The 27,893-nt window shown below is 36.4% G+C and overlaps 1 protein-coding gene across 3 annotated transcripts in view; it reads left to right on the plus strand.

The window, feature by feature from the left end:
- Positions 1-10,614: 10,614 nt before the first annotated feature.
- Positions 10,615-27,893, plus strand: part of SNCA (synuclein alpha) — a 152,194-nt gene continuing 134,915 nt past the window's right edge. The window contains exons 1-3 of one of the 3 annotated variants that reach the window (XM_008707147.2): positions 10,615-10,718; positions 12,221-12,366; positions 24,177-24,218. In XM_008707147.2, coding sequence (XP_008705369.1) covers positions 12,246-12,366; positions 24,177-24,218 — 163 coding nt within the window. In that variant the 5' untranslated portion in view covers positions 10,615-10,718; positions 12,221-12,245. The other 2 variants (XM_040625357.1, XM_040625356.1) reach the window with 2 other exon arrangements.

Below are 27,893 nucleotides of genomic sequence, written 5' to 3' on the forward strand. Positions count from 1 at the left end.
TCATTTAAATTTACTTACGTCTTTAAAGATCATATCTCCAAATACAGTCATATTCTGAGGTGCTGGAGGTTAGGACTTCAACATCTGAATTTGAGAAGGACACAATTCAACCCATAACACTTGGGATGTTAACTCGATTGGCTGTTGGTGCTTTGATAAACGAATTTCTACTACTTAAATCAAGACCAATATTTTAGAAAAAATATTAAAAAGCCTAAACAACAACAACAACAAAAAAACCAAAGACCAATACTTTGGAAAGGGCAAATCATGAGAAATAAAAGGAAAAGACTGAAAAAAAAGATAAGGTAAAGAGGAAAGAAAAATCCTGGCTAACTGAGAGGCCCCTAATTATGTGAAGCTTCTAAATTCTACCATCTGAGTATTCAGAGAAATGTTGTATCTCTCTTTACCGTCACTAAAAGTCTCAATATGTCAATCAGAATATACAATTCCCATATGAGAAATTTCCTCAAATTGCTTTCTCTAAATCCATAGCAAAAATTAATTTGCGTGTTTGGTGAGTGCGCGAAAGCTGAACACCATTCCAACACTGACAGAATGATTCAGAAGAGTTTTAGATGAGACTTATATTGTTGCTGGCTCTAATTAGCACTCTAAAATGTATAACATTCTTTCTATGCAACTAAGCTCTATTCAGAAAGGTGTTAAATGCATTTTATTTCGTGGGGAAAAGAAAAATGTGGAAGAAATCTTGAGAAGTAGAGCTATAGTTATCGTGAGAGTATAAATCATGTAGATCAAGTAATTAAAGCTTTAATGGAGAAAAATATCACATAAAAATAATTCCATGGATGATGCTAGCTAAGGACTATGAGCAGAAGTTGAGAGAACACAAGTTCTGCAATGTTGTCTTGTTTGCGTAGGAATTCAAGAGCATGTTCCTTTCTGCCACAGGGACAAGTGACTCCATGTAGATGTTTCTCTTTAGAGAGCAGTCTCTGAAATTCATCCTTTCCACCATGGATTTGAGCATGTGCCCTGTTTCATTACTTCTCCCCTTCTCTGCCACTGTGCTAGGTTGTTTTGGGCCATGATAACACAGGATGCTGGTGAGCCTCTTCTCATCTTCACATGAGTCTCTGTGGAGACTGATGTGGACCACTGCCGGACGCATCCTCAACTTTGTAACAGAGATTGGGCAAACTCCTGCTTGTAATATTCTCCAAGTTTGAAAATTCCTGAAGAAAAATAGTGTATTTTAAATATACTTATGCTAAACAACTCTTTTAATACATACATATATGTGATTTTTTAACTAAATATTGTATATATAAAAACAAAGTTGAAAGCTCTTCCTCTGTTTGAGCTGGTGAGACCCAAGATGTGCCTGGCAGTACAGACGCACTCTGACAGATTTTGTGGAACTTACTCTAGCAGAGCTGGCCTTAATGATAGGGCAGGAAGAGAATTGTTGTAGACAGAGAAAGTTCAACGTTTTCAAATATTTTCATCTCAGATGTAACTTTTTGGCTCTTCTAAAGTGTTTCAAATTTTCACACTTGCTGAGATTTCTAGTTTAAAATCCGATAGTGTACACGGTTTGTTGCAAATGGCGGAACTCTACCTCCTTCAGTTCACAGCCTGATGCCAATCGTTTCTTAAGGAATTTTAATTTTCTTTTTTATTTCTTTTTTATTTTTTTGAGGGGTGGTGGGAGAGAGAGAGTCTTTTTCTTTAAAGATTTTGTGTATTTATTTGAGAGAGAGACAGAGCACAAACAGTGGGAGGGGCAGAGAGAGAAGGACAAGTAGACTCCCCACTAAGCGTGGAGCCAAAGGAGGGGGGCTCAATGCACAGCTCAAGGGGGGCTTGATCCTAGGACCCTGAGATTATGACCTGAGCTAAAGTCTGACGCTTAACCAACTGAGCCACCCAGGTGCACCAGGAGAGAGAGAGAATCTCAAGCAGGCTCCACACCTAGTGCGGAGCCCAATCCAAGGCTCAATCTCACAACCCTGAGATTATGACCTGAGTGGAAATCAAGAGTTGGTCGCTTAACCGACTGAACCACCCAGGCGCTCCAGGAGTTTTAATTTTATAGACGATAAAATCGAATGGTTTTAAACAAGTTATTCTGAGAAATTTGTAATAAAAACAAGATACACATGGGCAAATTCGCCTTTGCTTCTAGGTAGACTCTTTTTGATTGCTGGACACTTGTTGTGGTGTTTTTCTGCCTAATTGGAAAGTACTTACATCCTCGCTCCCTTTTCATTCAATTAGTAGCTCTTCCACGTCCAGAACTAAAATTATCCTTTACTTCCACAAGCATTATTTCATCACAGGCGGCATTCATCTTAGGAGAAAAGCAGTAAAGCAACTATCCCTTTCTTCCCCTCCAAGTATGCTTTATAAGTAGAATTAACTGTTTCACACGCCATCATAGTAGTAATTGATATATGTTAGCTCTATCCATTTTCACAAGTTTATTAGGTAAATATAGCTAACCTCTCTTAAAGAGCAGAAGGCAAGTGGAGGAAAAGGTCACCTGCAAATATTTCAAGCTGCATTGTGTCCCACTTAAGAAGAAAGAAGATGGAGACAACAGACTTCATCACTTACTAGTTATGTCACATATCACATAAAGAGTAAGTGGTCCTAGAGAAATACCTAATCAGAAACTTAACTTGATGGGGTTCCTGGGTGGCTCAGTCTTTAAACATCTGCCTTCAGCTCAGGGTGTGATCCCAGCGTTCTGGGATCGAGCCCCACATCAGGCTCCTCCGCTGGGAGCCTGCTTCTTCCTCTCCCACTCCCCCTGCTTGTGTTCCCTCTCTCGTTGGCTGTCTCCTTCTGTCAAATAAATAAATGAAAAATCTTAAAAAAGAAAAAAAAAGAAACTTAACTTGGAAAATTGCATTGCCTAAAAACTTTTTATGAAAAATGCAGGAGTATTCTTACAATTGTATAAAGCACCATAAATGCCTTCCTTGGAGTATATGACATTATTTTCTTAGTATATATCTCTAGAGTGAAATTGCTTTGGCTCCTGGGTGGCTCAGTCATTTAAGTGTCTGCCTTCAGCTCAGGTCGGGATCTAGTCCCACGTCAGGCTCCCGGAGCAGGAAGCCTGCTTCTCCCTCTTCCTCTGCCTGCTGCTCTGCCTTCTTGTGCTCTCTCTCTTTCTCTCTCTGTCCCACATCAGTCTCCCTGCTCAGTGGAGAGTCTGCTTCTCCCTCTGCCCCTCCCTCACGTGCTCGTTCTCTCTCCCCGCCTTGCAAAAAATAAATAAAATCTTTAGAAAAAAGCAATGTATTTAAGTGAAATTGTGCAAAGATAGTGAATGCTTTTGGTACATATTTTTTTTTTAAGATTTTATTTATTTATTCGACAGAGATAGAGACAGCCAGCAAGAGAGGGAACACAAGTAGGGGGAGTGGGAGAGGAAGAAGCAGGCTCATAGCAGAGGAGCCTGATGTGGGGCTCGATCCCAGAACGCCAGGATCACGCCCTGAGCCGAAGGCAGATGCTTAACCACTGTGCCACCCAGGCGCCCCATTGGTACATATTTTTAAGTGATCTTTTCAGAATAGGTAATTCTTAATAGGAGAGTCGACATGTTATTTCATGTTGCTAGACGCACTGATACTTTGTTTTTCCTTTTTCTTGTATGCATGTATTTCTAATGTGCATGCATTATTTATATAAAAACAAAAAATGTAAGTGCTTTATATATCTTTTCAGTCAGTCCTGTCATGGAAATCCACTTTGATTTTTAACATGTGTGAGAGTGTTATTTTAGCCATTTAAATGTTCCCTACAGGTTAAGATCATAATCCAAGATGATTAAGGAGATTGAATTCTCATTTAATTGATTGTTTTTATAGACACAAAGAGATAAATTAAGCCATTAAACATGGGTTGCTTTTACATCTGAAAATACTTGGCAACTCATTTCACTGCTATTCTTTCTTAACTAACACCTACATTATGTGAATGTGTGTGCATTATATTCCTTTGTCTATATCTTAATGATCTTGTAGGTATATACGACTTCCTTACTTGAAAATCAGCTGCACACATTTCAGTAATGTCATTGAGAATTTTTTATGTGATGATTACATTATGTGAAGATGTTTGTTACTTCTTTTGTTATACATGAATTTGAAGACATATTTGTGAAACCTTTAGTTAGATTTCCTGTAGGAATTGAAGATTTACATATTTAAGCAGATTTATTTCTGCCCTGTACATTTTGATAATGTAAAATAAGAATATACAGCTTTATTTTTTAACTATTCTCAAGTGTTTAATATCCACTGCTTTCGAAAAAAAAAAAATCTTTGTGACAACCTGATTACTTGAAATTTCTTCCTATCTGGAAATAAAAAACAAAACAGAAACAAAAAGCAGCTTTTAGTCTAATATTTTAATGAGGAAAGTGAAGGGGAATTAAACAGAAATTGACTCAGAAAAGAATCTGTGAGACTTAAAGAGCAATCATTGCTCACCAGAGAAGGAGCTCATTCGTAATACATAAATATATATGAACAATTATTAGGCTGAATATATAGACAAGCTCTTGTCCCCTTTTTGGGAATATAGTAGAAGAGAAATTGAACTCAAGTGATGTTTATAAAAATTAAAAAATTAAAAATGATTTTAAAAAGAAGATTGATTACAAGATATAATTTTTCTAGTAAAAATGATTTTGCAAATACATATTTATTGGTGTGGTTATGTTTTAATGCTAATCTGTTTATCAAGTAGCAATTAAGAAATAATTTCTTCATGGGGCACCTGGGTGGCTCAGTCAGTTAAGCGTCAGACTCTTGATCTCAGCTCAGGACTTGATCTCAGGATTGTGAGTTCAAGTCCCTTGTTGGGCTCTACCCTGGGTGTGGAGCTTACTTTAAAAAAGAAAGAAAGGAAGAAAGAAAGGAAGGAAGAAAGAATTTCTTCTCTGAGTAATTTCTTTTTCTTAATTTTTTAATAATGTAAATTTTCGATTTTAGGTACAATAACAAGCTTTCAAAGTATTATTTTTTATTTACAGTTGAAGAAAATTTCTTAAATACCACTTAATACTGTCAAATTATCTACAGAGGGAAACATATTAGATGTTTGGACAATTTTGATATTATAAGAAAAGCAAGCTCATTTTATTAATTTGCTTTGATTTCTGTTTACAAAGGCATTATAACTTCAGTTCAAAACGCTACACAAAACATTATAATTTCTCCTGAAAAATTTTTCATCCATTTATTTTCTCCCCTCTGAACCTAAATGCTGTTGAAAAGTAGATCTGTCACTCTCTTGTCAGTCTGTCCATTTTTCACTCACCTGGAACATTAGAGGCTGAGTTTATCTCTGAATTGGATATTCATTCTGAAGCCTTTCAGAGCTGCTGTCTCAACGAGTCTGGCAAATTTGGAAACCATTTGTGGTGTCATTTTATTTTTCTCCCATGGCAAATCAACATAATTCATACAGAGCTCTGCCACCACCTCTTTAAAGAAACCAGGTTTCAAGAAGGCAAAACTGCCAATAAAGATAGTAAACATTAATTCTATCACGATCACTATTATTTCTTCAAGCTGCTGAAGCAAATTGATATGAGTGATGCTGTTATTGTAATCCATACCCTAAAGAGAGAAAAGTGATATTAGCAGATTTTTAATTAATGATCCCTATCCATCCTCCTTGTCTCTCCCCTCTCTGTCTTCCCACAACTTCCATACCTGGTTGGAAATGTTTTATTTACCATAATAAGCCGAAGCTATTGATAGGAGTCATCAAATACCTCAGATATGTTGTGAGTGCAACAGGACGTCGGGGAGGGCTGGGAATAAGGTTCAAACTGCTCTAATGCGAAAGTGTTCCCAAAGGCACCCTAAAACAGGGGGACTAGGTAATTATAACGCCTACTTATCCTGAGAGATGCCATTGTGCTTAGATCCTTGCTAAGAACCAGGTTATTTATTCCTTATAATGATCACACAAGTGAGATATCATCCTCAGTTCATAGAAAGTTCGAGATTAGAGAGGTTGGATACTTGCTCTCAGTCACTGCTACTAAGTGGAAGAAATTTGCTAAGTCCCTGTGTTTAATTTCTACCTGGTACCCTTATTCTCAGAAATCTACCAGGCTTACCAGGAGTTAGTGCATTTCTTGAGCTCATAAATATGGTTTTTTTTCTTCTAATACAAAAGTATTTGAACTTTTAAAATCCTAAAATATTTAAATATCTTTTCTAACTAGCTTTAAAGTCTTTAATCTTAGAATCGTGTGTGTCTTTGTATCCTTAGCACCACAAAAACCACAGGGACATTTAAAATGATTTGCAATTGAATTTTACCTGTTTCACATGGTATTTTCTTGTGGTCATGATTTACAATCATTCTACATTTTTGAGGATATACTACAATGTTAGTCGATATGATAAGTTACATTGTGATACAATAAATGTCCATTATTTTTTGCTGCCTATGGTATTGTAGAAAAAATATGAAGTTGTTCATGGGGTCAAATTAGAGAATCTCCTCTGGACGCTATACTCCCTCTTCATTGTTTTTTATATCTTTTTGGAGTAACTCTATTGTCTTGTCTCAAGCACAACCTCTTTTAAAAATCGTATACAATTATCATTCAAACTGTATCCATTAAGCTTTCCCTTCTATGGTCACTATGAAATTACAAGAGAAGACCACCAAGATGTCACTACCCCATGCTTTTCATACATCTGCAGAAAATGAAAGAAAGGTACAGACAGAGAATAAGATACAGGTGGCCCAAGAATCAACATTACATTACCCCTTGTGTTCACAACAAATCTGGAATATTACCCAAAGATAGTAAAGATTGTATTTTTCTCACTTAAACATATTAAATCAATTCCTATCCACTCTTTAATACTTGGTCACAAGAACCGTCCTTATTTTTCATGCCATTCCACTTTTCAGCACAAGATTACCACATGGCACACTTAGGAAATTAGTTGTTGTAAGGGGAAGACAAAGAGAGTCTAGGTTAACCATTCAGCTCATAGAATGTTAATCTCTAGCTAAATTACTGTATTAAATTCAGATAAAACAATCTTATTGAAGAATTGCTAAGTATTTAGATTACAGTTATCAAAGAGAAAATCAAACACATATGTAGTAGTTATTAACAAAATGTGCACATCAGCGATGTCTCCCAATAGGTTATTCTTCCATATTCTTTAGGAGTACAGGTCATTCAATGAGTCAAAAAAATTTTTTTTAAAGATTTTATTTATTTGACAGAGATGGAGACAGCCAGCGAGAGAGGGAACACAAGCAGGGGGAGTGGGAGAGGAAGAAGCAGGCTCATAGCGGAAGAGCCTGATGTGGGGCTTGATCCCACAACACCAGGATCACGCCCTGAGCTGAAGGCAGACTTTTAACCACTGTGCCACCCAGGTGCCCCTCAATGAGTCAAATTTTATTCAAGTTTAAATTTTCAAGTTATATTTACACAGTTAAAAATTTACTTAAGGCTATGCTGTCAATCAATGATGAAAATAAAAAAAAATCTTTATTAACTTCCAGTTTCTTTTTTTTGTCCTTAGAGTAATTCCATTTCCTTAAGAATACAGAGCTGAGACTATAAGTAGAATGTAAGCAATGTCACTCTTGATATCACTAGTAATTAAAAGTTTATTGAATGATCACTGTGTCCAAGACACTTTGAGGGGAGAAAGGAGTAGAATATAGAATTACAACTATAACTCTAAATGACCAAAAAATGGCTTATAATTTTCTTTCTCTTTTTCTTTCTCTCTCCCTCTTTTTATGGGTGATAAGGAATCATCTTCTCCTATTAAGAATTATCAACATAGAAAAGACAAAATTCCAAATATGAATGCTCTGTTTTATAATATCTGAAGTTCTTCTTGATTTCTACAGTCAAATCTAAATCCAAAGGCTATTTCTAACAGAACTGGGTCTCACCCTCTTCCTCCCACTCTATACCACACCCAGTCTGTAAGGTTTTAGAGAGAAACTCACAACTCAGGAGACAATTGTGCCTTTTGGAATGGTTCCTGCTGGTGTATCTCAGCTCTGCCACTTAAAAGCTAGGCAACTTCAGCCTTTTACTAAAATTCTTTGAGCTTCGGATTCCCTGACTGTAAAAGGTACATAATAAAACTTAATTTACCCACCTGTTGTGATTATATTACAGTACATTAGTCTTTTGTGAAGCATAAAGTATCATATAAAGGTGTTACAGTATCATGCTATGCTATAAGAAGCACAAAAATGTAACAACCACTCCAAAATAATTCTCTCATTGGTCTGTCATGGGACCTAAGAATATGCCCCTTTGATTTAAACACTAGGTTTCAAGGAGGTCCCTGTTAAATTATAAATATGTCATATGATACATTAAATATTGTCAGAATAGTCTATCAAGGTAACTTGAAGTGATAGATCACAGTGGAAAAGATATATTATTGTGGTAATAAAAGGAAAAAAAGCAAAAGTATTAAAAAGAAACAAACTACTGAAACATGTTACAATGTAAATGAACTTCACAAATATTTTGAGTGAAAGGGAAAAAATTTCATACTGGTTTCATTTTTGTGCAATTCTGAAATATGTACAACTAAAAAGAGCAAAAGAGAATTTTCTGGGGTGATGAAATGTTCTGTTTTCAAAATGGTGTGGGTTACACTAATGCATATATTTTTCAAAACTAATTTAAAGGAATACTTAAGATCGATGATTTCACTATATGTATATTACATTTCAATTTTTTAAAAGATCATCTAAGTGTTATTGTGGTTATTTTAAACAGTTCTTATATTTTATGCATACAGGCTGAAATATTGGCGGATGAAAGGATATATGTAATTCTTGGGATTTAGTAAAACATGAAGGGTGGTGATAAAAAATGGAGAGTGGGTGAGCATATAGATGAAACATGATTAGCCATATATTAAAAAATGGTGACAGCTGGGTGATATTCACACGGAGTCCTTCATTCTTTCAGCTTTTGTTTATGCTAAACTTTTTTCATAGCAAAAAGTTGAAAAGAGAGGGTTCATCTGTGTTCATCTCATTTACAAAAGAAAACTGTGAACAGAGGACATAACTTGTTCAAAGTCTCAAAGCCAGACAACAAACCAGCTCCTAAGTTTAACCTTTTTCTGATCCCAAGGAAACAAAATATGAGCATTTGAAAAGGTTGCTTTTACAAAAGGCAGACCAATAGTGCAAAGACTTGTTTAAGCAGTGTATGTGTGTGTGTGTGTGTGTGTGTGTGTGTGTGTACACACACATATATTCTGGTTCCCTGGTTCCTGTTTTGTTTTTGTTTTTGGTTTTGGTTTCAGAGGGTTGTTTTGTAGATTTAAATTGTATTTTACTCGGATTTCAGAACCGAAAGGAGTTATAGAAAGCATTTTTTCTACACACACACAAAAAAAACATCAAACAAAACAAAAAACATACAGCAAAGACTTGTTTTTCCCTTCCAGTGCTAAAATCATCCTCCCAATTCAGGCAAAAACAGCAAATGCATTCTGTTAGAGGGAGGAGCTTGGTTCTCCATTCTGGTGTGATCCAGGAACAGCTGTTTTCCCTCCAGCTCTGCAAGAGGTGAAATGTGTTAAGCAATGCAAAAATTGTCTTCAAGTCCGCGCGTATGGCTGCGTGTCTGTGTGTGGGAAGGGATGTGTGGGGTGTCAGCTCCGAGGGCAACGTGAATCAAATGAGAAAGGTGAGTAGTGTGTAGAAGGGACGAAGAAATTAGATGTGATGGTTCAGGAGAATAAGGCACGCTGGATTCGTCTCCTCCATCAGGCAGTTGAGTGTGGAAAGTAAATTCCATTTCGAGAACGAAAAACCTTAAGACCGCTTGGTATCGACGGCTGGGGAATATTTATTCCGTGTTCCACTGATGGGAAAAATCGGCGTCTGGCAGCAGCTGATTGGTGGACAAGAAAATGGTGATAGTGGGGTGGGAAGAGGATTCGAAGAGGCTCCTCCTGCCTCAACCTGTAACTCTTCCTTACTAGTCTCCTCTCCATCCGCGGGACCCTTTCGGGCTCATCCGAGGTTAAGAGGTTAAGAGCAAACGAAAATCTGAGTAATATTTGAACAAAAACATCCTTAACATTGTGTCCGACCACCGTTAATCAAAATTTCAGCGATCCGAGGGAAACGTGCTCTTGGTAGTACTGGTTGAACATCCTTCCTGAGCTGCCTGCCTCCTTCAGTAGCCTCCCAAGAGGATGGCTCTATCTTTGGTGGTCGATCCCTCAGACCTCCACTCCACTAGGGTGGCTCCGACAAGGGGGTCCCGTGAGGAACCAGAGGGGAGGGCGGAGACAGCGAAGGAGGGGGGGGATGGGGAAGAGGGAGAAACATCAGCCTAAGCCTAACAGCTCCAGATCGCCACAAGAATCCCCTTGATTCTGAACTTGAGGGGAAGCGCAGAATACCCCCACCTCCCCGCTCCCCAAGCCCAGGCTGGCTGCTGGAGTTGGAGGTACAGCCGCCCCCCCTCCCCCGCCCCCATCCCCATTCGAGTAGAGGAGTGAAGTGCACGCGGCTGGGAAAGCGGCGAGCGCCGGGAGAGGGGCGGGGAGAGGCGCTGACAAATCAGCTGCGGGGGCGGTGAGCGGAGGAGAAGGAGGAGGAGAAAGAGGAAGAGGAGGAAGACCACGACCACGAGAAGGGGACCCGAGAGAGGGGGTGAGAGACCGTGCGCGGCAGCGTGGGGCGAGGTGTGTGCTGGCTTTAGACTGACCCGAGGACCGAGCCTGGCCCTTAGCGTCCTTCGCGCTCTCTCCCTGCCTTCCCTTCCGACCCTCTGTCTCTTTCTCTCGGATCCAATTGTGCGGGGGACGGGGAGTGGCAATTCGACGACAGGTTCGTGGGTTTGCCTCCCACTCCCCCAGCCTCTCTCATCACCGGGTTGTGCTGACAGCAGCCTCCTCTGGGGACCATCCCTCTCGTGGTGCCGCCTCCTCCCTTCCTGTGCGCTTCTTATTCTCCCTCTTTCCATTTAAATAATAATTGGGAATTGTTTAAAAAAAAATTTTTATAAGGGGGTGGTTGAGAGGAATTGTAGTTGTGAGGATCAGAGGGATCCCAGGTAAGTACCTATGTATCTAATCGGGCAGCTTTGGCAATACTGGAGGAAAAACGGGAGGAGAGGAGTCGTGGACTTCTGGGAGGGAGGTTGTTGCTGCAATAAGGACCCGCTGTGTCGAGTCTCTCGAGGTGGGTGCTTATCTCGTCAGCGAGCTTGAGGAAAGTAAGTTAATCTGGCTTTCCTCTGGCATCCGACATTCCGTTCTTCTCGTCCCCAAAGGCTGAGAGGTTACGTTGCTTCTCTGGGATACGCTTTTCCCCTGGGAAACGCGAGGATGCTCGATGGAGCGTGAGCTGCCAACTTTTATTTCTCTTTTACCTTAAAGCCCCAGTCCGCCCTCTCGTTTTCTCGGTGAAGTAAGCAAGCCGTGTTTGGTAGATCATTAAGTGGAAGTGCGGGGAGGGCAAGTCAACAGGTGGTAAGGGGTTAACAGGTGCGGGCGCCGGCTGGGTAGCGAATTCACGCGCGCGGAGAACGCCCCCTCGGGTGGCCGGCGCGAGTCAGGAGACCGCTCCCGGCTGTGCACAGGCGCCTGCTCAGAGTGGATAGCTGGCGGCGGGGGTGGCTGGTGGGGTGGATTAGGGCGGGTGTGTGTGGGCTCACTGTGGGCCTGACGTGTAGCCACACCCAGAGTGAGTAGTTCTCTTCCTTCCCCTCTGGGTGATCCACCAGTTAGTCTTCTTCTGGGATTCAGTTTAAGACTGTCCCTGACCCCATGCCTTCAGCTCCCTTTCTTTTCCTGTGCTGTCTTTTAAACGTACTTCTAACTTACCTTGTCACCGTTTGGACTCTGGGAAGTTGAAAGAGGGGTCCATCTTTTCATGTAACTACACTTCGAAAAAACAGTAAGAACAACCCAGATGATTCATCCTGATCCATGTTTAGGCAGCTAGACTTTTACTAGCCAAGATGGATGAGGGATGCTAAATTTTTAATGCAAAAGTTGGTTTAAAAAAAAAAAAAGGCTTTTTTTTTTTTTTGGTCCAGTGGTTGAAATAAGAGTGTAAATAAAAGAGTCTTGCACTTTTGGGAGTTGTACTGATCTTTCAGTGGTTTTTTATTTTGGATGGTTCTAATTTTATTTTATTCTACCCAAAAGTTCTCATTGAAATTATATTTTGTGTTCTCTAGTGTGGTGTAAAGGAATTCATTAGCCATGGATGTATTCATGAAAGGGCTTTCAAAGGCCAAGGAGGGAGTCGTGGCTGCTGCCGAAAAAACCAAACAGGGTGTGGCAGAAGCAGCAGGAAAGACAAAAGAGGGTGTTCTCTATGTAGGTAGGTAAGCCCTACATGGCATCTTGATATTTATTTATGATTGATGGGTTAGGATGATTGGTGCTCTAAATGCTGGTATTTCCTGCTTGATTCATTTTTGTATCATCACTTGTCAAAAGGATAAACTGAGTCAGAGGACTGTGTGGGTAGGTAAATGTGTGTATTTGAGCTACTAGTAAAAAGTGAGGATAACCTTTTGTTTTTTCAGAATATTTGATTTTTCAGTAATACTTAGGACTTTTTAAATGAATGCTTCTGTGCATAAGGGACTATAATTCATCAAAAGTTTTTAAAACTCAGTCTCAAAAAATAAGAATATCTTTAAGAATCAACGTCATTCATGGGCCTTTGATTTTTTTTATTGTGAAAAATACTAGCACATTTTAGCATATTCATATTTTAAAATAAGACTTCAATATGGCCCTGGATATGTAAAAAAGTCCTGTGGCCCTAAAAAGGAAAGGACAGAAAAGTCTTTGGTAGAGTTCCTCCTTGTGACCACTTGGTAAATTGAAGACTAATTGCCCAAAAAAGTGCTTGAAGGCTGTTGCTAATATCTCAGAGACATTTATATATATAATTAGTTTATCAAATGACACACATACTAAATAATGAGATTGATGCTTATCTTGTCTACTTGTTCCTAAATCACCACTTTGTAGTATTCATGGAGATCCTGACTCTCTTTTTCTTATCTTGAACTTTGTTAGGTGAGGTGTTATTTTACAAATCCCTTCAAATTCTTTGGGGAAGGAATAGACACATACATAGACAAACACTCATCCACAGGGACACGTGCACACACCCACCTTCTGCCCATTCTGCCTCTCCTCTTTCTCTGCTGCTGCTCTGAGCTCTTGCAGATTCCCTGGAGCAGCAGGAGCACAGGACGGGCAGGAAGGTGGAGGACGAACCTGTTGGGTGGCATGAGGCGCTATGCCTGTGTCTGTGGGTGACAGCTACATTGTCTGTCCAACATGGATGCACTGAAAAAGAGTTAGACTTGAAATGATTTTTATGAATGCCTCTCATATGATTTTTTTCTCATTACTCATAGACTCTATATTGGTTGAGTTTGCTACAAATCTTCAGTTAAATTATTCTTTCTCTTAAGACCTGTTTTCAGAGAAATCACTGAATTAAAGAATGTTCCCAGAGGAAAAAATGATGAGTTAATTTCAAGTGTTTTTGTGAAGTGTGAATTATATCTTTTTAGATGGAATTTGGAATTCTGAATCAGTGTTGTGCAATAATCAATATCTTTATACTTGTCCTCAGTTTTCTAAGTCATGCAAGTGTGTGCTTGCAACTATTCTTTGATTTCCATTATGTTATAATTTAGTAACTTTCAAGATTTTTTTTTTAGGATGCTAATATTTACTCCATTAGTTGGTAGTGAGTCCAGATACTATTGAAAATTAATGTAATACATTGCTGTTTTCTAGGTAACAAATGGGTTTTATCATCTGGAAAACTTCTTCTTTGCATTGTCAACTCTGCGTTTGGGCAAATATAATGATTTTATTTTTTTGAGATTAATTCTGTTATTATATAAAATTATAATTTGTTTACATGTCATGTGTATTTTTAAATCATCTTCAATACATATCATGGTGTTTAACATATAGTGCATTCTATAAATTATTTATTGGTTGTGTTCTGAAGGATAGTTAAAATTCGAACTCAAACACAGGATTTAAGATGAAAATTGACCTTGAAAAAACAGAGTATATAGATCAGGAGTTGATCAACTTTTTCTGTAAAGTGATAGACTAAATATTTTAGGCCATAAGATCTCTGTGTGTCAATTAATTAACTCTGTGATTGTGGTGTGAAAACAGCCATAGACAATAATTAGCTGTGATCCAATAAAACCTTACTTACTGAAACAGGTGGTGAGTTGATTTGGCCCATAGGGCTGCAGTTTGGTGACTCCTGGAAAAGTAGAGAGAACACAGTCTTGATGTCACACAAACCTAAATTCTAGCCCAGGCTACATCATTTATTGCTTTTAGAATACTATAAAAGTTCCTTAACATCTATGAGCTTTACTTCCATCATTTGTAAAAATATGAGTTAGATAAATGCAACTACCTTGCAGAGTTTTTGTGAGAATGTCATAATAAAACAAAACACATGAGTAATAAAGCACACTTTAAAAAAATTAAAGACTTTATTTTTTGTAGCAATTAGGTTCACAGCAAAATTGAGAGGCAATTAACAGAGGTTTCTCATGTACCACTTGCCTCCACACATGCATGGCCTCCCCCATGACCTACATCCCCCACCAGATTGGTACATTTATTAAAATTAATGAACCTCCATTGACACATCACAATCACCCAAAACCCATAGCTTAGTTTAAGGTTCACTCTTCGTGTTATGCATTCTCTGCATTTGGACAAATGTACAATGAAGGGTAGCCATCATTATAGTGTCATATAGGTATTTTTGGTGTCCTAAAATTGTGCATCACTTACTCATTTCCCTCCACCAACGCCTGGCAACCACTGATCTTTTTTTGCTGTCTCCATAATTTTGCCATTTCCAGAACGTCATATACCTGGAATCATACAGCATGTAGACCTTTAAGATTGACTTCTTTCTCTTAGTAATACGCATTTAAGGTTCTTCCATGTCTTTTCATGACTTGATAGCTCATTTCTTTTTAATGCTAAATATTAATTCCAGTGTCTGGATGTACCACAGTTATCTATTCACCTACTGAGGGACATCTTGGTTTCTTCCAAGTTTTGGCAATTGTGAATAAAACTGCTATAAACATCCATGTGCAGGCTTTTGAATGGACATAAGCTTTCAACTCCTTTGGGTAAATACCAAGGATCACTATTGCTGGATCACATGGTAAGGATATGTTTAGTTTTATAAGGAACTGACAAACTATCTTCCAAAGTGGCTGGACCAGTTTGCATCCCACTAATAATGAGTACCAGTTCTTGTTGCTTCACAAACTTGTCAGCATTTGGTGTTTCAATATTTTAGATTTTGATCATTCTAACACATGTGTTGTCTTATCTGATAGTTCTAATTTACATTTCTCAGATGACGTATGATGTGGAGCATCTTTTCATAAGCTTATTTGTCATCTGTATATTTTCGTTGGTGAGGTATCTGTTAAGGTATTTGGCCTGTCCTTTAATCTGGTTGTTTTCTTATTGTTGAGTTTTAAGAGTCCCCTGTATATTTGGGATAGTAGTTCCTTTTCAGATGTATCTTCTGCAAATATTTTCTCTCAGTCTGTAGCTTTTCTCACTCTCAACACTTCACAGAGCAGAAAATTTTCATTCTAATGAAGTCCAGCTTATTGATTCTTTATTTCATGGGTTGTGCTTTTATTGTTACATCTAAAAGTCATTGCCATACCCAAGGTCATGTAGGTTTTCTCCTATGTTATTCTAGGAGCTTTATAGTTTTGTATTTTACACTTAGGTCTATGATCCCTATTGTGTTAATTTTTTGTGAAGCATTGTTGTCTATTCTTCTCCTTCTCCTTGTTTCTTCTTTCTTCTTGAATGTGGATGTCCAGTTGTTCCAGCACCATTTTTTGCTTTATTGTATTGCTTTTGCTCCTTTGTCAAAAATCAGTTGGCTATATTTACATGGTTTTATTTCTAGGCTCTTTATTCTGTTCCATTGATTTGTTTGTCTGTTCTCTTGCACTTATCACAGTGTCTTGATTACTATAGCTTGATATAAAGTCTGAAAAGCAAGTAGTGTCAGACCTATGATTTTATACTTCAGTATCATCTTGGCTATTCAGGGCCTTTTGCCTCTCCACAAGACTTTAGAGTCTGTTAATATCTGCACAATAACCTGTTGAGATTTTGATTAAGTTTGAATTGAACTATAGATCAAGTTAAGAACTGACATCTGTCAAGATGAACACAGAATTTACCTCCTTTTGTTTGTTTTCTGCTTTTGTTCGTCAGAGCTTTGTAGTTTTCCTCATATAGATCTTGTTTATATTCCGTTAAATGTACACCTAAGTATTTCATCTTTTTTGGTGCTAATATAAATGTGTTTTAAATTTTAGATTGCATTTGTTCATTGCTCATATATATGAAAGTGATTGACTTGTGTTCATTAACACTGTATCCAAGAATCTTACAAAAATTAGGGTTTTTTTGGCCCTTGTTGATCCTTTACGATTTTCTACATAAACAATCAAATCATCTGTGAATGAAGATCGTTTTATTTCTTCTTTCCCAATCTGTATACCTCTTATTTCCTTTTATTATCTTATTGCACTGGCTAGGATTTCCAGTACGATGCTTGTCTTGTTCCTGGTCTTAGTAGGAAAGCTCTAGTTTCTTGCTATGAAATATGATGTTATCTAGGGGTTTTTTGTAAATATTCTTTATCAAGTTGAGGAAGTTCCCCTCTGTTTCTAGTTTACCAGAAGTTTTTTTTATCAGAAATAGATGTTACATTTTGTCAAATGCTTTTTCTGTATCTATTGATATGATCATGTCATTTGTCTTTTTTATCCTGTCGATGTGATGGATTACTTTAGTTAATTTTTGCATAATGAACCAACCTTGCATACCTGGCATGATTTCCACTTGGTTGTGAAGTATAATTCTTTTTATATGTTGTTGGATTTGATTTGTTAATATTTTGTTGAGAATTTTTGTAAAGCATACTTTTGTATATAGGAGCCATGGTTATTATCAGATAAGCTGTCCAACAGAATAATTACTTTATCAACATATTTTCTTTTTATCTTTTCATTTGTCATTACAAAACTCACAAATAACTGGAGTGAAAGATTGGAAGTAACTCTAGTGACTCATTCTAGTGACTCTAGTGACTCTAACTTCAATATGACTGAAGATGTTTAGCACACTGTTTTCTTAAGCCTGATAAAAAAAGTAATCTCATTCCTTTATAATATATTTTGGGCAACTATCCTTTAACAAATTGAGGAAATACCATAAGAATCAGTGTTATTTTATGATTTTTTTTGTTTGTGATGTTTGTGTATAAATTTTCAATCAATATACTTCAATTTAATAAATAACAATTATCTCAATCAAATGGCTTAGAAATTATAGAGTCCAATTGAAAAGCAAAAAAATTTAGTTTTCTTTATATAATGCCAAGTATTGTAACAGTAAAGGTGAGAAAATTATCTTCAAAACTCTCTCAAAGCTACTTTGCCCAGTAAGCAGCAATGGTCCAGAGTATGCGTTAATATCAGCTCTCAAATCACAATATGGTTCACCTGGCCATCGAGCTGACAAAGTCAACGTATCATGCACAACAGCAGTGTAGTTGACTATGACTAGTATAGTCTGACTATGAGTTCTTGCAATTCCTAGGCATTACTTTAGACCTTCTCCACTGTGCCTTGTGAAGTCATGAGAGATAAGATGGGATAGTTGTGGCCACTTCAGGTCATGGAAGCTATCAGCTCCGGTCTCTCTTCAGTTTACTGATCACATAGCTACTTGGTACCTACTTTGTAGCTATATGTTTTCAATTACAGTTTACTCAGCAATTAAATATTAATTACTAATTATAGATACTAATGAACAACTGACAGCAAATACAGGTGGTTGGTTTGATATGAAGCAACTTCATTAAAACCCCCATTTATATTTGAATCAGGATAAATTCTATGATTTAGCCCAATGTCCAATTCTCAGGTATTACTCAGGCAGAGAGGATAGATCCCCAGACCAACTGGCAAACATTTCTTTCAAATAGTCATTTTTAAAAATATGGGGTACAAGGAGTGGTAGATGAGTAGTGATAAGTAATATTCCCTTAAATACAAGCTGTTCTCACCTTGCAAATTTCCAGTATAGAAGAATTCCATCTATGACAGTTAGTTGAATGATACCAGTCCCTCACAACACAGTTCAAATTGTTACTACAGTACATAAACTGTGATTACATAAAGTACAACTTCTGCTTCTAGCTCTTCAGCCCACAAATTGCTACATAAATAACAGAAACTTATTATAATCCATGATCAAATTATATCACTTTTTTCAAAGTTTGCCAGTGATTGGTCATTGCACATCTGCTATTCAGCTCACACAGACGGCAAAGCCCATAGTTGTGTTGCTTCCTTGTCTCCCAGTGATAAAGCTGTGTGATAGTTTACAAAAATGCATAATTGAAAAAGGAAATTGGCCAAAAAAGATGAAAGCGCAGCAAAGAAATGAAGTGAAAATGCCAGAAGTAAAATTTGAATCAAAGAATGTTTTATTTACAGCAAATAGTTGACTTTGGGAATGGTAACACTGCTACTGCTCAGAAGACTCTGGATAGGTAGCCAGAGGAACTTATTCAAGTTGAAATAAGTAAATGAAAAAGGTTGTGATGAATAAGTTAAAGATGTTTCAGAAGAAGTGCTGCTGCAAAAGTAACTCACATTAAAGGAACTATCAGAGATCTAGCATGATGTTAAAAGTGCAAAGGGTAACATTTTGGAAACTGATTCAAACTTACAAAAGAGTATGACAATTCTCTAAGACTTAGGAAAGGTGCTCATGCCATATGTGAAGTTATACAATGAGAAGAATACAGCACTGTTTAAATTAATCTTGTTAAGTTTTTCACAAAGAAAACACTTTAATTCTCAATGTCTTAAATTACGATATACAAAGAAAAATTAATTTTGCTAGTTTTTCATTNCCCTACAAATTTATAAATAAGAGAATTTTTAATGTTTTGACAAAAAAATGTAAAGGTCATGGGACAATTGTAATTTTTACTATCAATTAATTGTTGTTTTCTTCATTGATATTTAAGGCCACTTTCTACAGACAACTCAGCTTGTGCTGGGTGACTTTGCAATCCCATAGTACTATGCAAAGTGACCATTGACTTCAAAGTATGCATATATACACGAACACATTGACACATCGTATTACATATGTAAACTGTTATCCTGAAATATATCCATGAAATATATTTCATAATTTAATAACTGCATGATTTCATTTGTATGAATTTATGATTAATGATTTGTTCTATTTTAAACTGCAAATCCCTTTACAAATATGTGTGAAGAATAATTATCTCTTACTATTTGGTATGTACTAAACACTTTTGAAATCTTTATGTGTATTTCCTTTGATTTTTCATGTTAACTGAATGATGTATATTTGATTATTATGTGGTGAAGTAAAGATTTAAATCCAGGAAATCTAAATGTAGAGCCTACATTTTAAAAGTTTATTTTCATTTAATTTTTATTGTTGAAATATATTTAACGTACAATATTATATTAGCCTCAGTTGTAATAATGATTTGACAATTCTGTACATTGCTCAGTGCTCACCACTGTAAGTAAAGTAACCATCTGTTACCATATAATGTTATTACAGCAGTGCCTGGGTAGCTCAGTTAGTTAAGGGTCTGCCTTCAGCTCAGGTCATGATCCCAGGGTCCTGGGACCGAGCCCCATGTTGGGCTCCCTGCTCAGTGAAGAGCCTGCTTCTCTTTCTCCCTCTGCCCCTCCCCCCACTTGTGTGATCTCTCTCACTCTCTCAAATAAATAAATAAAATCTTTAAAAAAATGTTACTACAATATTATTGAGTATATTTCCTATGCTGTACTTTTCAGCTCTATGACTTATTTATTTTATAATTGGAAGGTCGTACTTCTTAATCCCTTTCACCTATTTCACCCATCCCTCACCCGCCTCCCCTCTGGTAACCACCAGTTCTCTGTTTTTATGTTTCTGGGTATTTTTGTTTTTTTGTTTTGTTTTGCTTTGATTTTTAGATTCCACATATAAGTGAAATCATATGGTACTTGTCCTTTTTCATCTGCTTATTTCACTTAACATAATACCCTCTATTGTCCATCCATGTTGATACAAATGACAATATCTCATTTTTTTTATGTCTGAGTAATATTCCATGGTGTGTGTGTGTATACACACATACACACACACACACACACATACCACATCTTCTTTATTCAGTCATCTATCATTGAACATTTATATTGCTTTCATATGTGGGCTATTGTAAATAATGCTACAGTAAACATAGGGATACATATGTCTTTTTGAATTAAGTGTTTTCATTTTCTTCAGGTAAATTCTCAACAGTAGAATTACTGGATCATATGGTATTTCTATTTTTAATTTTCTGAAGAAGCTCCATACTGTTTTCCAAAGTAGTTACACCATTTTACATTACCAGCAACAGTGCATGGGAGTTCCTTCTTCTCTACATCCTCACCAACACTTATTTCTTTCTTTTTGATACCATTCTCACTGATGTGAGGTTGTATTTCATCGTGGTTTTGATTTGCACTTATGTGATGGTTAATAATGTTGAGTATCTTTTCATGTGTCTGTTGGCTATCTATATCTTCTTTGGAAAAATGACTATTCAGGTTCTCTACCCATTTTTAAATTGGATTATTTGTTTTTGGTATTGAGTTCTGTAAGTTCTTTATATATTTTGGATATTAACCCCTTATCAAATATCTTATTTGCAAATAATTCTCTCCCATTCACTAAGTTGCCTTTAATTTTGTTGATTGCTTCCTTTGCTGTGAAAAATCTTTTTATTTTGGTATAGTCCCAATAGTTTATTTTTGCTTTTGTTTCCCTTACTTCAGGAGACATGTGTGTAAATATGTTGCTAAGGTCGATGTCCAGGAGATTACTGCCTATGTTTTGTTTTAGGAGTTTTATGGTTTCAGGTCTGACACTTAAGTCTTAACCAGTTTGCGTTAATTTTTGTGTGTGGTGTTAAGAAAGTGTTTCAGTTGCACTCTTTCCCATGTAGCTGTGCAGTTTTCTCATCACCACTTATTGAAGAGACTGTCTTCCCCATTATATTCATGCCTCCTTCATTGTAGGTTAATTGACCATGTAAGTGTGGGTTTATTTCTGGGCAAAACCCATATTCTTAACTACAATGTTATAGTTTATTTTATGTTTTATTTTTATCAGAGGTCCTTAAATATATTCAAATTGAAACTTCTTAACTATATTTAAATGGTTTTATTAAACATAGATACTTTTCTTGACTGTTTAGTAAAATGTAAATTTAAATATGCATCCAAATTTCACTTAATGCCTTATTTATATGTTTTCATAAAAACATTTAGTGAACATTTTCAACCTTGTCTTGTATATTCACTTAGGTCATTTAATTGATCATATTATTGAAATCATGGATATGAGCTTCTAAATTTTAAATAAATTTGGAAATTGAAGCTGTCTAAGATCAGTGTTTTACAAACTCAATCCATGAATTATTAGAATTAGATAATGAGGGTTATTAGAAAATGCAAATATCTGTACCTGATATTTCCCGACCATTTGAGGCTCTGATACAACAGTCAGCATTTTCAACCAGCAGCCCCACCTGACTGGTTCTGCTGCACTCTCCAGTTTTAGGACCCGGTTCTTACAGATTATTTAATTAATCCCATGTAGTCATCTTACTGTGGGGAACCTGAGATTCCCTTATGCTTTTTTTCCCTTGTTTTAAAGTGTTTACTTTATTTCTAACATGCTTATGAAGGCTTTTTAAAACAGTGCATTTTTAAACTAAGGATTAGTACCTAGTTTAATCTCCAAATATAGATTTAAATAATTTCTCAGTTTTGGGACACTCAGGTGACTCAGTCCTTAAGCATCTGCCTTCTGCTTGGGTCTGCCTTCCCAGGGTCCTGGGATTGAGCCCGGCATTGCATCGGGCTCCCTGCTCAGCTGGGGGCCTGCTTCTCCCTCTCCCTCTGCCTGCTGCTTCCCCTGCTTGTGCTCTCTCTCTGTCCAATAAATAAATAAATTAAATCTTCAAAAAAAATTTCTCAGTTTTTATGCCCTCATTTCCTTATATTCACCTATCTCTGGTAGAAATAGATTATTTGACTTACAGGGTAGTTTTCAAATGAATTTCCAATCCGCTGTAATTTTCTCCAAAAAAAATTTAATTAAAAAACTGGTGTAGAGGTGCCTGGGTGGCTCAGTTGATTCAGCAGCTGACTCTTTTTTTTTCTTTTTTTAAATAAAGATTTTATTTATTTGAGAGAAAGAGAGTGAGAGAGCACAAGTGAGGTGAAGGGCAGAGGGAAAAACAGACTCCCTGGCTCGATCCTGGGACTCCAGGATCATGACCTGAGCTGAAGGCAGGTGCTTAACTGAGCCATCCAGGTCCCCCAAGAAGCATCTGACTCTTGATTTTGGCTTAGGTCATGATCTCAGGGTCTTGAGATTGAGCCCCATGTTGGGCTCTGCACTGGGCGTGGAACCTGCTTAAGATTCTCTCTTTCCCTCTCCCCCTCCCCCAGCTCTCTCTCTCTCTCTCTCAAAAAAAAAAAAAAATAGTGTCACTTACACTGAAAAATCCAACATTAGAGAGCTCATGAATAAAATTGTTAAACTTAGTTTTAATATATATTAATGAACTATTTATATAAAAGCTGTATTCCTCATAAAGGTTTGCTTGGCTTAGTGGAAAGGGTATAGGTTTAGGGTCATATGGACCTTAATGTACTTATAGCCAGTTATTCCCTGTATGGCTTTAGGCAAATCATTTAACTTTGAATTGCAATTTCTTCAGATATAAAGTGGGCATAATTCACCTGTATGAAATGAACTAAGCAAGAGTAAGTGCCTTTTACATAATAGGTGTTCAATGAATGTTAATTTCTTCTTTCTCTTCCCTTCTACTTGAGTTTCATGGGTTGACTAATCTCTCTGCTGTCCTATACTTTAGTATAGCTTCTGTAGTTCTGAACCCAGGATCATCTTCCCACCCAGCCCCAGTGTTATCTCACTTTTTTTTTTCCTCTGTAAGTTGATTATTGAAGAGAGTGCCTTCCCTATTGTATAGGTTAATTGACTACTTAAGTGTGGGTTTATTTCTGGGCAAAACCCGTTATTGAAGGGAGACATAAGGGGATAAAAAGTCATTGGAAGGTGCAGCCACTGTGGAGAATGGTATGGAAGTCCCTCAAAAAGCTAAAAATAGATCTACCCTATGATCCAGCAATTGCACTACTGGATATTTACCCAAAGAATACGAAAACACTAATTCAAAGAGATACATGCACCCCAATGTTTATAGCAGCATTTTCCAAAATAACCAAGATGTGGAAGCAGCCCCAGTATCCACTGATAGATGAATGGATAAAAAAGACATGGTATATATTTTTAATGGAATATTATTCAGCCATAAAAAGAAAGAAACCTTGTCATTTGCAATGACATGGATGGAGCTAGAAAGTACAATGCTACGGGAAATAAGTCAATCAGAGACAGACAAGTATCATATGATTTTTTGCATGTACATGGAATTTAAGAAACAAAATAAATGAGCAAAAGGAAAAAAAAGAGAGTGCGCGCGCGAGAGAGAGACAAACCAAGGAATAGACCCTTAACTATAGAGAACAATTTGATGGTTACCAGAGGGGAGGATTCAGGGGGATGGTTGAAATAAATGATGGGGATTAAGGAGGGCACTTGTCCTGATGAACACTGTCAATATATGGAAATGCTGAATTACCACATTGCACACCTGGAACTAATAATACTCTATGTTAACTAACTGGAATTAAAATAAAAACTTGAAAAAAAGTCATCATTGTGGGTTAAAATTTTAATTGGAAAGAACCTCCTGTTAGTTTTGCTTTCTTCTGTTTGTTGTATGATTACTGGAATTCCTTGTTTCAGGTTTTTTGCTCCCTATTTATATTTTTCTATATGGGCTTCTAAAGATTGAGATTTTTTTATTAGTTGTATTTAATGATAGCTAATCAGCAACATAAGGAGACTTATGTGTATGTTTTGAATTTGTTTTTATAGGCTCCAAAACCAAGGAAGGAGTGGTTCATGGTGTGACAACAGGTAAGCTCCATGGGGCCTGTATCCAAGAATGATATTGAAAATATCTAGTAAGCATTACTCATTCAGAATGTAATTGTAAACAGCCACTGTGTTCATAGAGAAATATTCTAAGGGAACATCAGCTTTGTTTAATTTTAATTCTTTATTAAGTATTTTAAAATAAGTAAATATTTATTATAGATAAATAAAACAATATATTCCACTATCAAGAATGATGCCTCTGAACTGACCAGATATGTTTAATTTGTGGTAGTATCACATTTAAATATTCTGAAACATTATGTTTTGGCAAACTGCTACCATAAATTACATAAAAGAATTGCCAGTTTTCAAAGGATTAATGTTAAATTCTCTGTAGAGTATAATAAAACATTCTGACATTAAACTATACTCAGTATAACATTTCCTTGATGATTCAGAAAACATTTTAGGAAACACCCTTGGAATGATCAGTGAAGTATTTATTGTATTTATATCTATTTGGCATAATTTTACCAAGAATTTGAATAGGTCTGTGGGAGATTACAATAAATTAATATCAAAAATGATGAAAATTGCGGATGGGGGGGAGGAGGAGGAGTATGATAGGGACAGACAGAAAAAGGAAAGGAGAACCAAAATTTAATAATCTTTAGAGCCCACAGACTTGCCGTGATTCAGTTTCATGTTGTATGTATTCCAAGCTGCCTGACAGATGGGGTAAAACAGGATATATAATCAGAAACATAATTCATATGATCAGATAGCAGTAAACGTAATAGTGTCTCAGAAAAATACCATGTTCCTATTACTGAATTATAAAAATGGAAATGGAGAAAATCAAATGGGAGTATTAATACAGTTTTGTGGTTGATACCATCACACTGGAGCCAGACTTCCTTGGTTCAAATTTCTGCTTACCACTTACGAGCTATGTGATTTTCTGCAGGATTCATAATCTTTTTTGTGATTTAGTTTCCTCATCTGTAAAAGGATAAAGAGAATTAATGTACACAAGTACCTAGAGTAATGAAATTAAGTAGTGTGTATTATACAAGTGTTATTTATCATCACTTTATAGTGAGTCTGTCTTGAACAACATTTTTACAGCTAGTGGAGAAAAATATTTCAGATGACTATTATATATATACTTTTGTTAATAAATGAGGGCACAAAATGAAAGGAGAACCCTTTGAAACTGATTGTGCTAGAAGCTAAATTAAAGTATGCTGCTTGTATTTGCTCTGCTGCAATCCAGTCAATATGTGATGCCCGGATCTAGGCAAGTAAATGAAGCGTTGATTTCTAGGGACCGTCTGTAAATATGATGTTATTAAGCATGATTTTAATAAGACCCGGGTAGCAGACAGTTGGAGGCTGTACTATCTGAAGAGCCTCGCTAGATTAATGGTGTTCCATTTGAGAGTTGAAGAATCCATGTGGTTTAAAAAGCAGATAAGCTTGCGGCCAGATTTAGAGTCTGTGGTAAAAATTAAACAATACAAATAATATCATCATTGAATGAAGGCTATGGAGATGGCTGCAAGGGTAACTCTTAACAAAGTCGGAGTTTTCATCTTCTCTGCAATGACATAAAGTAAATAGGAGTGTGTGTGTGTGTGTGTGTGTATGTGTGTGTGTGTACGTACACTACTGAAGTTTGTACAATAAGGCAGCATTTTGTTTTCTGAAGAACAGTAGCCTGTCACCTTATGTTTCCCTGGTTTAATAATATTAAGAAACTTTGCATATCATGTCTTTTTTAGCATATTGAAGAATCTGAGATATTCCATAGTAAAGAAATTTTCATAATATAGTTGAATCCAGGGCTTCTTAAATTTGTTTGACCTTATTTCAATAGTTACTAGGATTGAGTGAAACCGGTGTCCAGAGAACACTATGGAAAATGCCACTAAGCAGCAAGACCATGATGATTTTGATGTGGGTAATATTTACAGCCATTGAACCAATCAACTATCCTGGCAAGAGCCAAGTATCAAAAATGTCATAAGTAGCCTGACTATGAGAAATGAAATGGGATAAATCTGCAATAAATACCATCTTTCTCCCGTATCAGGCAATGAGTAGGATTATTGAATATAAAATTCTAAATTCCAAGAATAAGGATAAATAAGTTTAAGATGGGGCGCCTGGGTGGCACAGCGGTTAAGTGTCTGCCTTCAGCTCAGGGCGTGATCCCGGCGTTATGGGATCGAGCCCCACATCAGGCTCCTCCACTATGAGCCTGCTTCTTCCTCTCCCACTCCCCCTGCTGTGTTCCCTCTCTCGCTGGCTGTCTCTATCTCTGTTAAATAAATAAATAAAATCTTTAAAAAAAAAAATAAGTTTAAGATAATTACCTCCATGGTTAAGGAGAAGAATTGATTATTATACTTGGTCTAAAATGTTTATATTGGCTATATAAATATAGGTACTAAATAAATGTTATTATTGTAATTAGTCTTAAAACAGGGAAGTGAGAAACTATTATACAGTATATAACATTATCAGCTGATGTCAAAAGAAAAATTTCCTCAAGATTCATCCCATTACTTATTTTTCAGAAATACAGACTTTAGTAACTTAGTTAGGCCAGGAGTTTTCTACCTAAAAAATTCCAAGAAAAAGAATTTCTCCCAGTTAGATAATCTCATGATAAAATCTAAAAATCTGCCTTACACCCTCGCTATTTGATCTCAGTTCATTATTGTTGCAGTTGTCAACTTAATGCATTATGTTATAGAAAAATATGAGAGTGTATTGAATCTGGATGTACTGAATGACATGTCTTTGAAGCCACTTTAAAAAATAGATGTTGATAAAAGCTTACTTAATTTTTTTCCTCATGAAAGTATGGTTTAAAGAATTTCCTATTATTGCAGATTTTCTGAGTTTTGATTCTTATAAACAGAAATTTGTTACATGATAATGAGCACAACTAATTTCAACATGTTATAATTTATCAAAATGTTTTATAATATAAATTTATTTTCCTTAGATATAGAATTTGTACAATTCAAAGCTAGATCTTCTTAATTTTATGGTTGTGTTTAATATCAAAGGTTAGATTTACTGTATCTATTTGAAAAGTTGGTGCCACATTTTCTTAAATTTTTTTTTACTTAAAGCCAGATTAAATCTAATTACTAAAGTTAATGAATAAATTACAGAATACACAAAATTCCTTTTAATGCATTCAAAATTATTTATTGAGAATCTGCTGTGAAATAATATAAAGAAAAATAACAGGATTTCTGATTTTAATGAATTCCAAATAGGCTGGTGGGGGTGGAGAGACACACTGGGAAATGAATAATTCTGGCACAATGTTAAAAGTTCCATAGCAGAGATATATCTAAAATTTTATGACATCACTGGAGGAGAAACAGGAACTTGTTGGGAGGAAAGGTTTTTAATATGGAATATGACATTTGAAATGGGTTTTCACAGCAGCTTGAATTTGCTGAGTAAACAGATAGGGAGATATCTGAGAAGGATCAAAGCTTCTGACCAGACAGAGCTGTATGAATAAAATTGCGAAAGACTGGCATATTTGGGGGAGAACATAAAATACTATGTTCTCATATAATACTCATATAATACTATGATTAGTTGGGAGGAAAGTATCCCTTTCGATCCTAGTTTTGTGGTCTTTTCCTTTAAAAATGAGTCTCATTTATTAGATTAAAAATGTTA

This window comes from Ursus maritimus, unplaced genomic scaffold, assembly GCF_017311325.1.
Source record: "Ursus maritimus isolate PB19 unplaced genomic scaffold, ASM1731132v1 scaffold_8, whole genome shotgun sequence".
Classification (NCBI taxonomy): domain Eukaryota; kingdom Metazoa; phylum Chordata; class Mammalia; order Carnivora; family Ursidae; genus Ursus; species Ursus maritimus.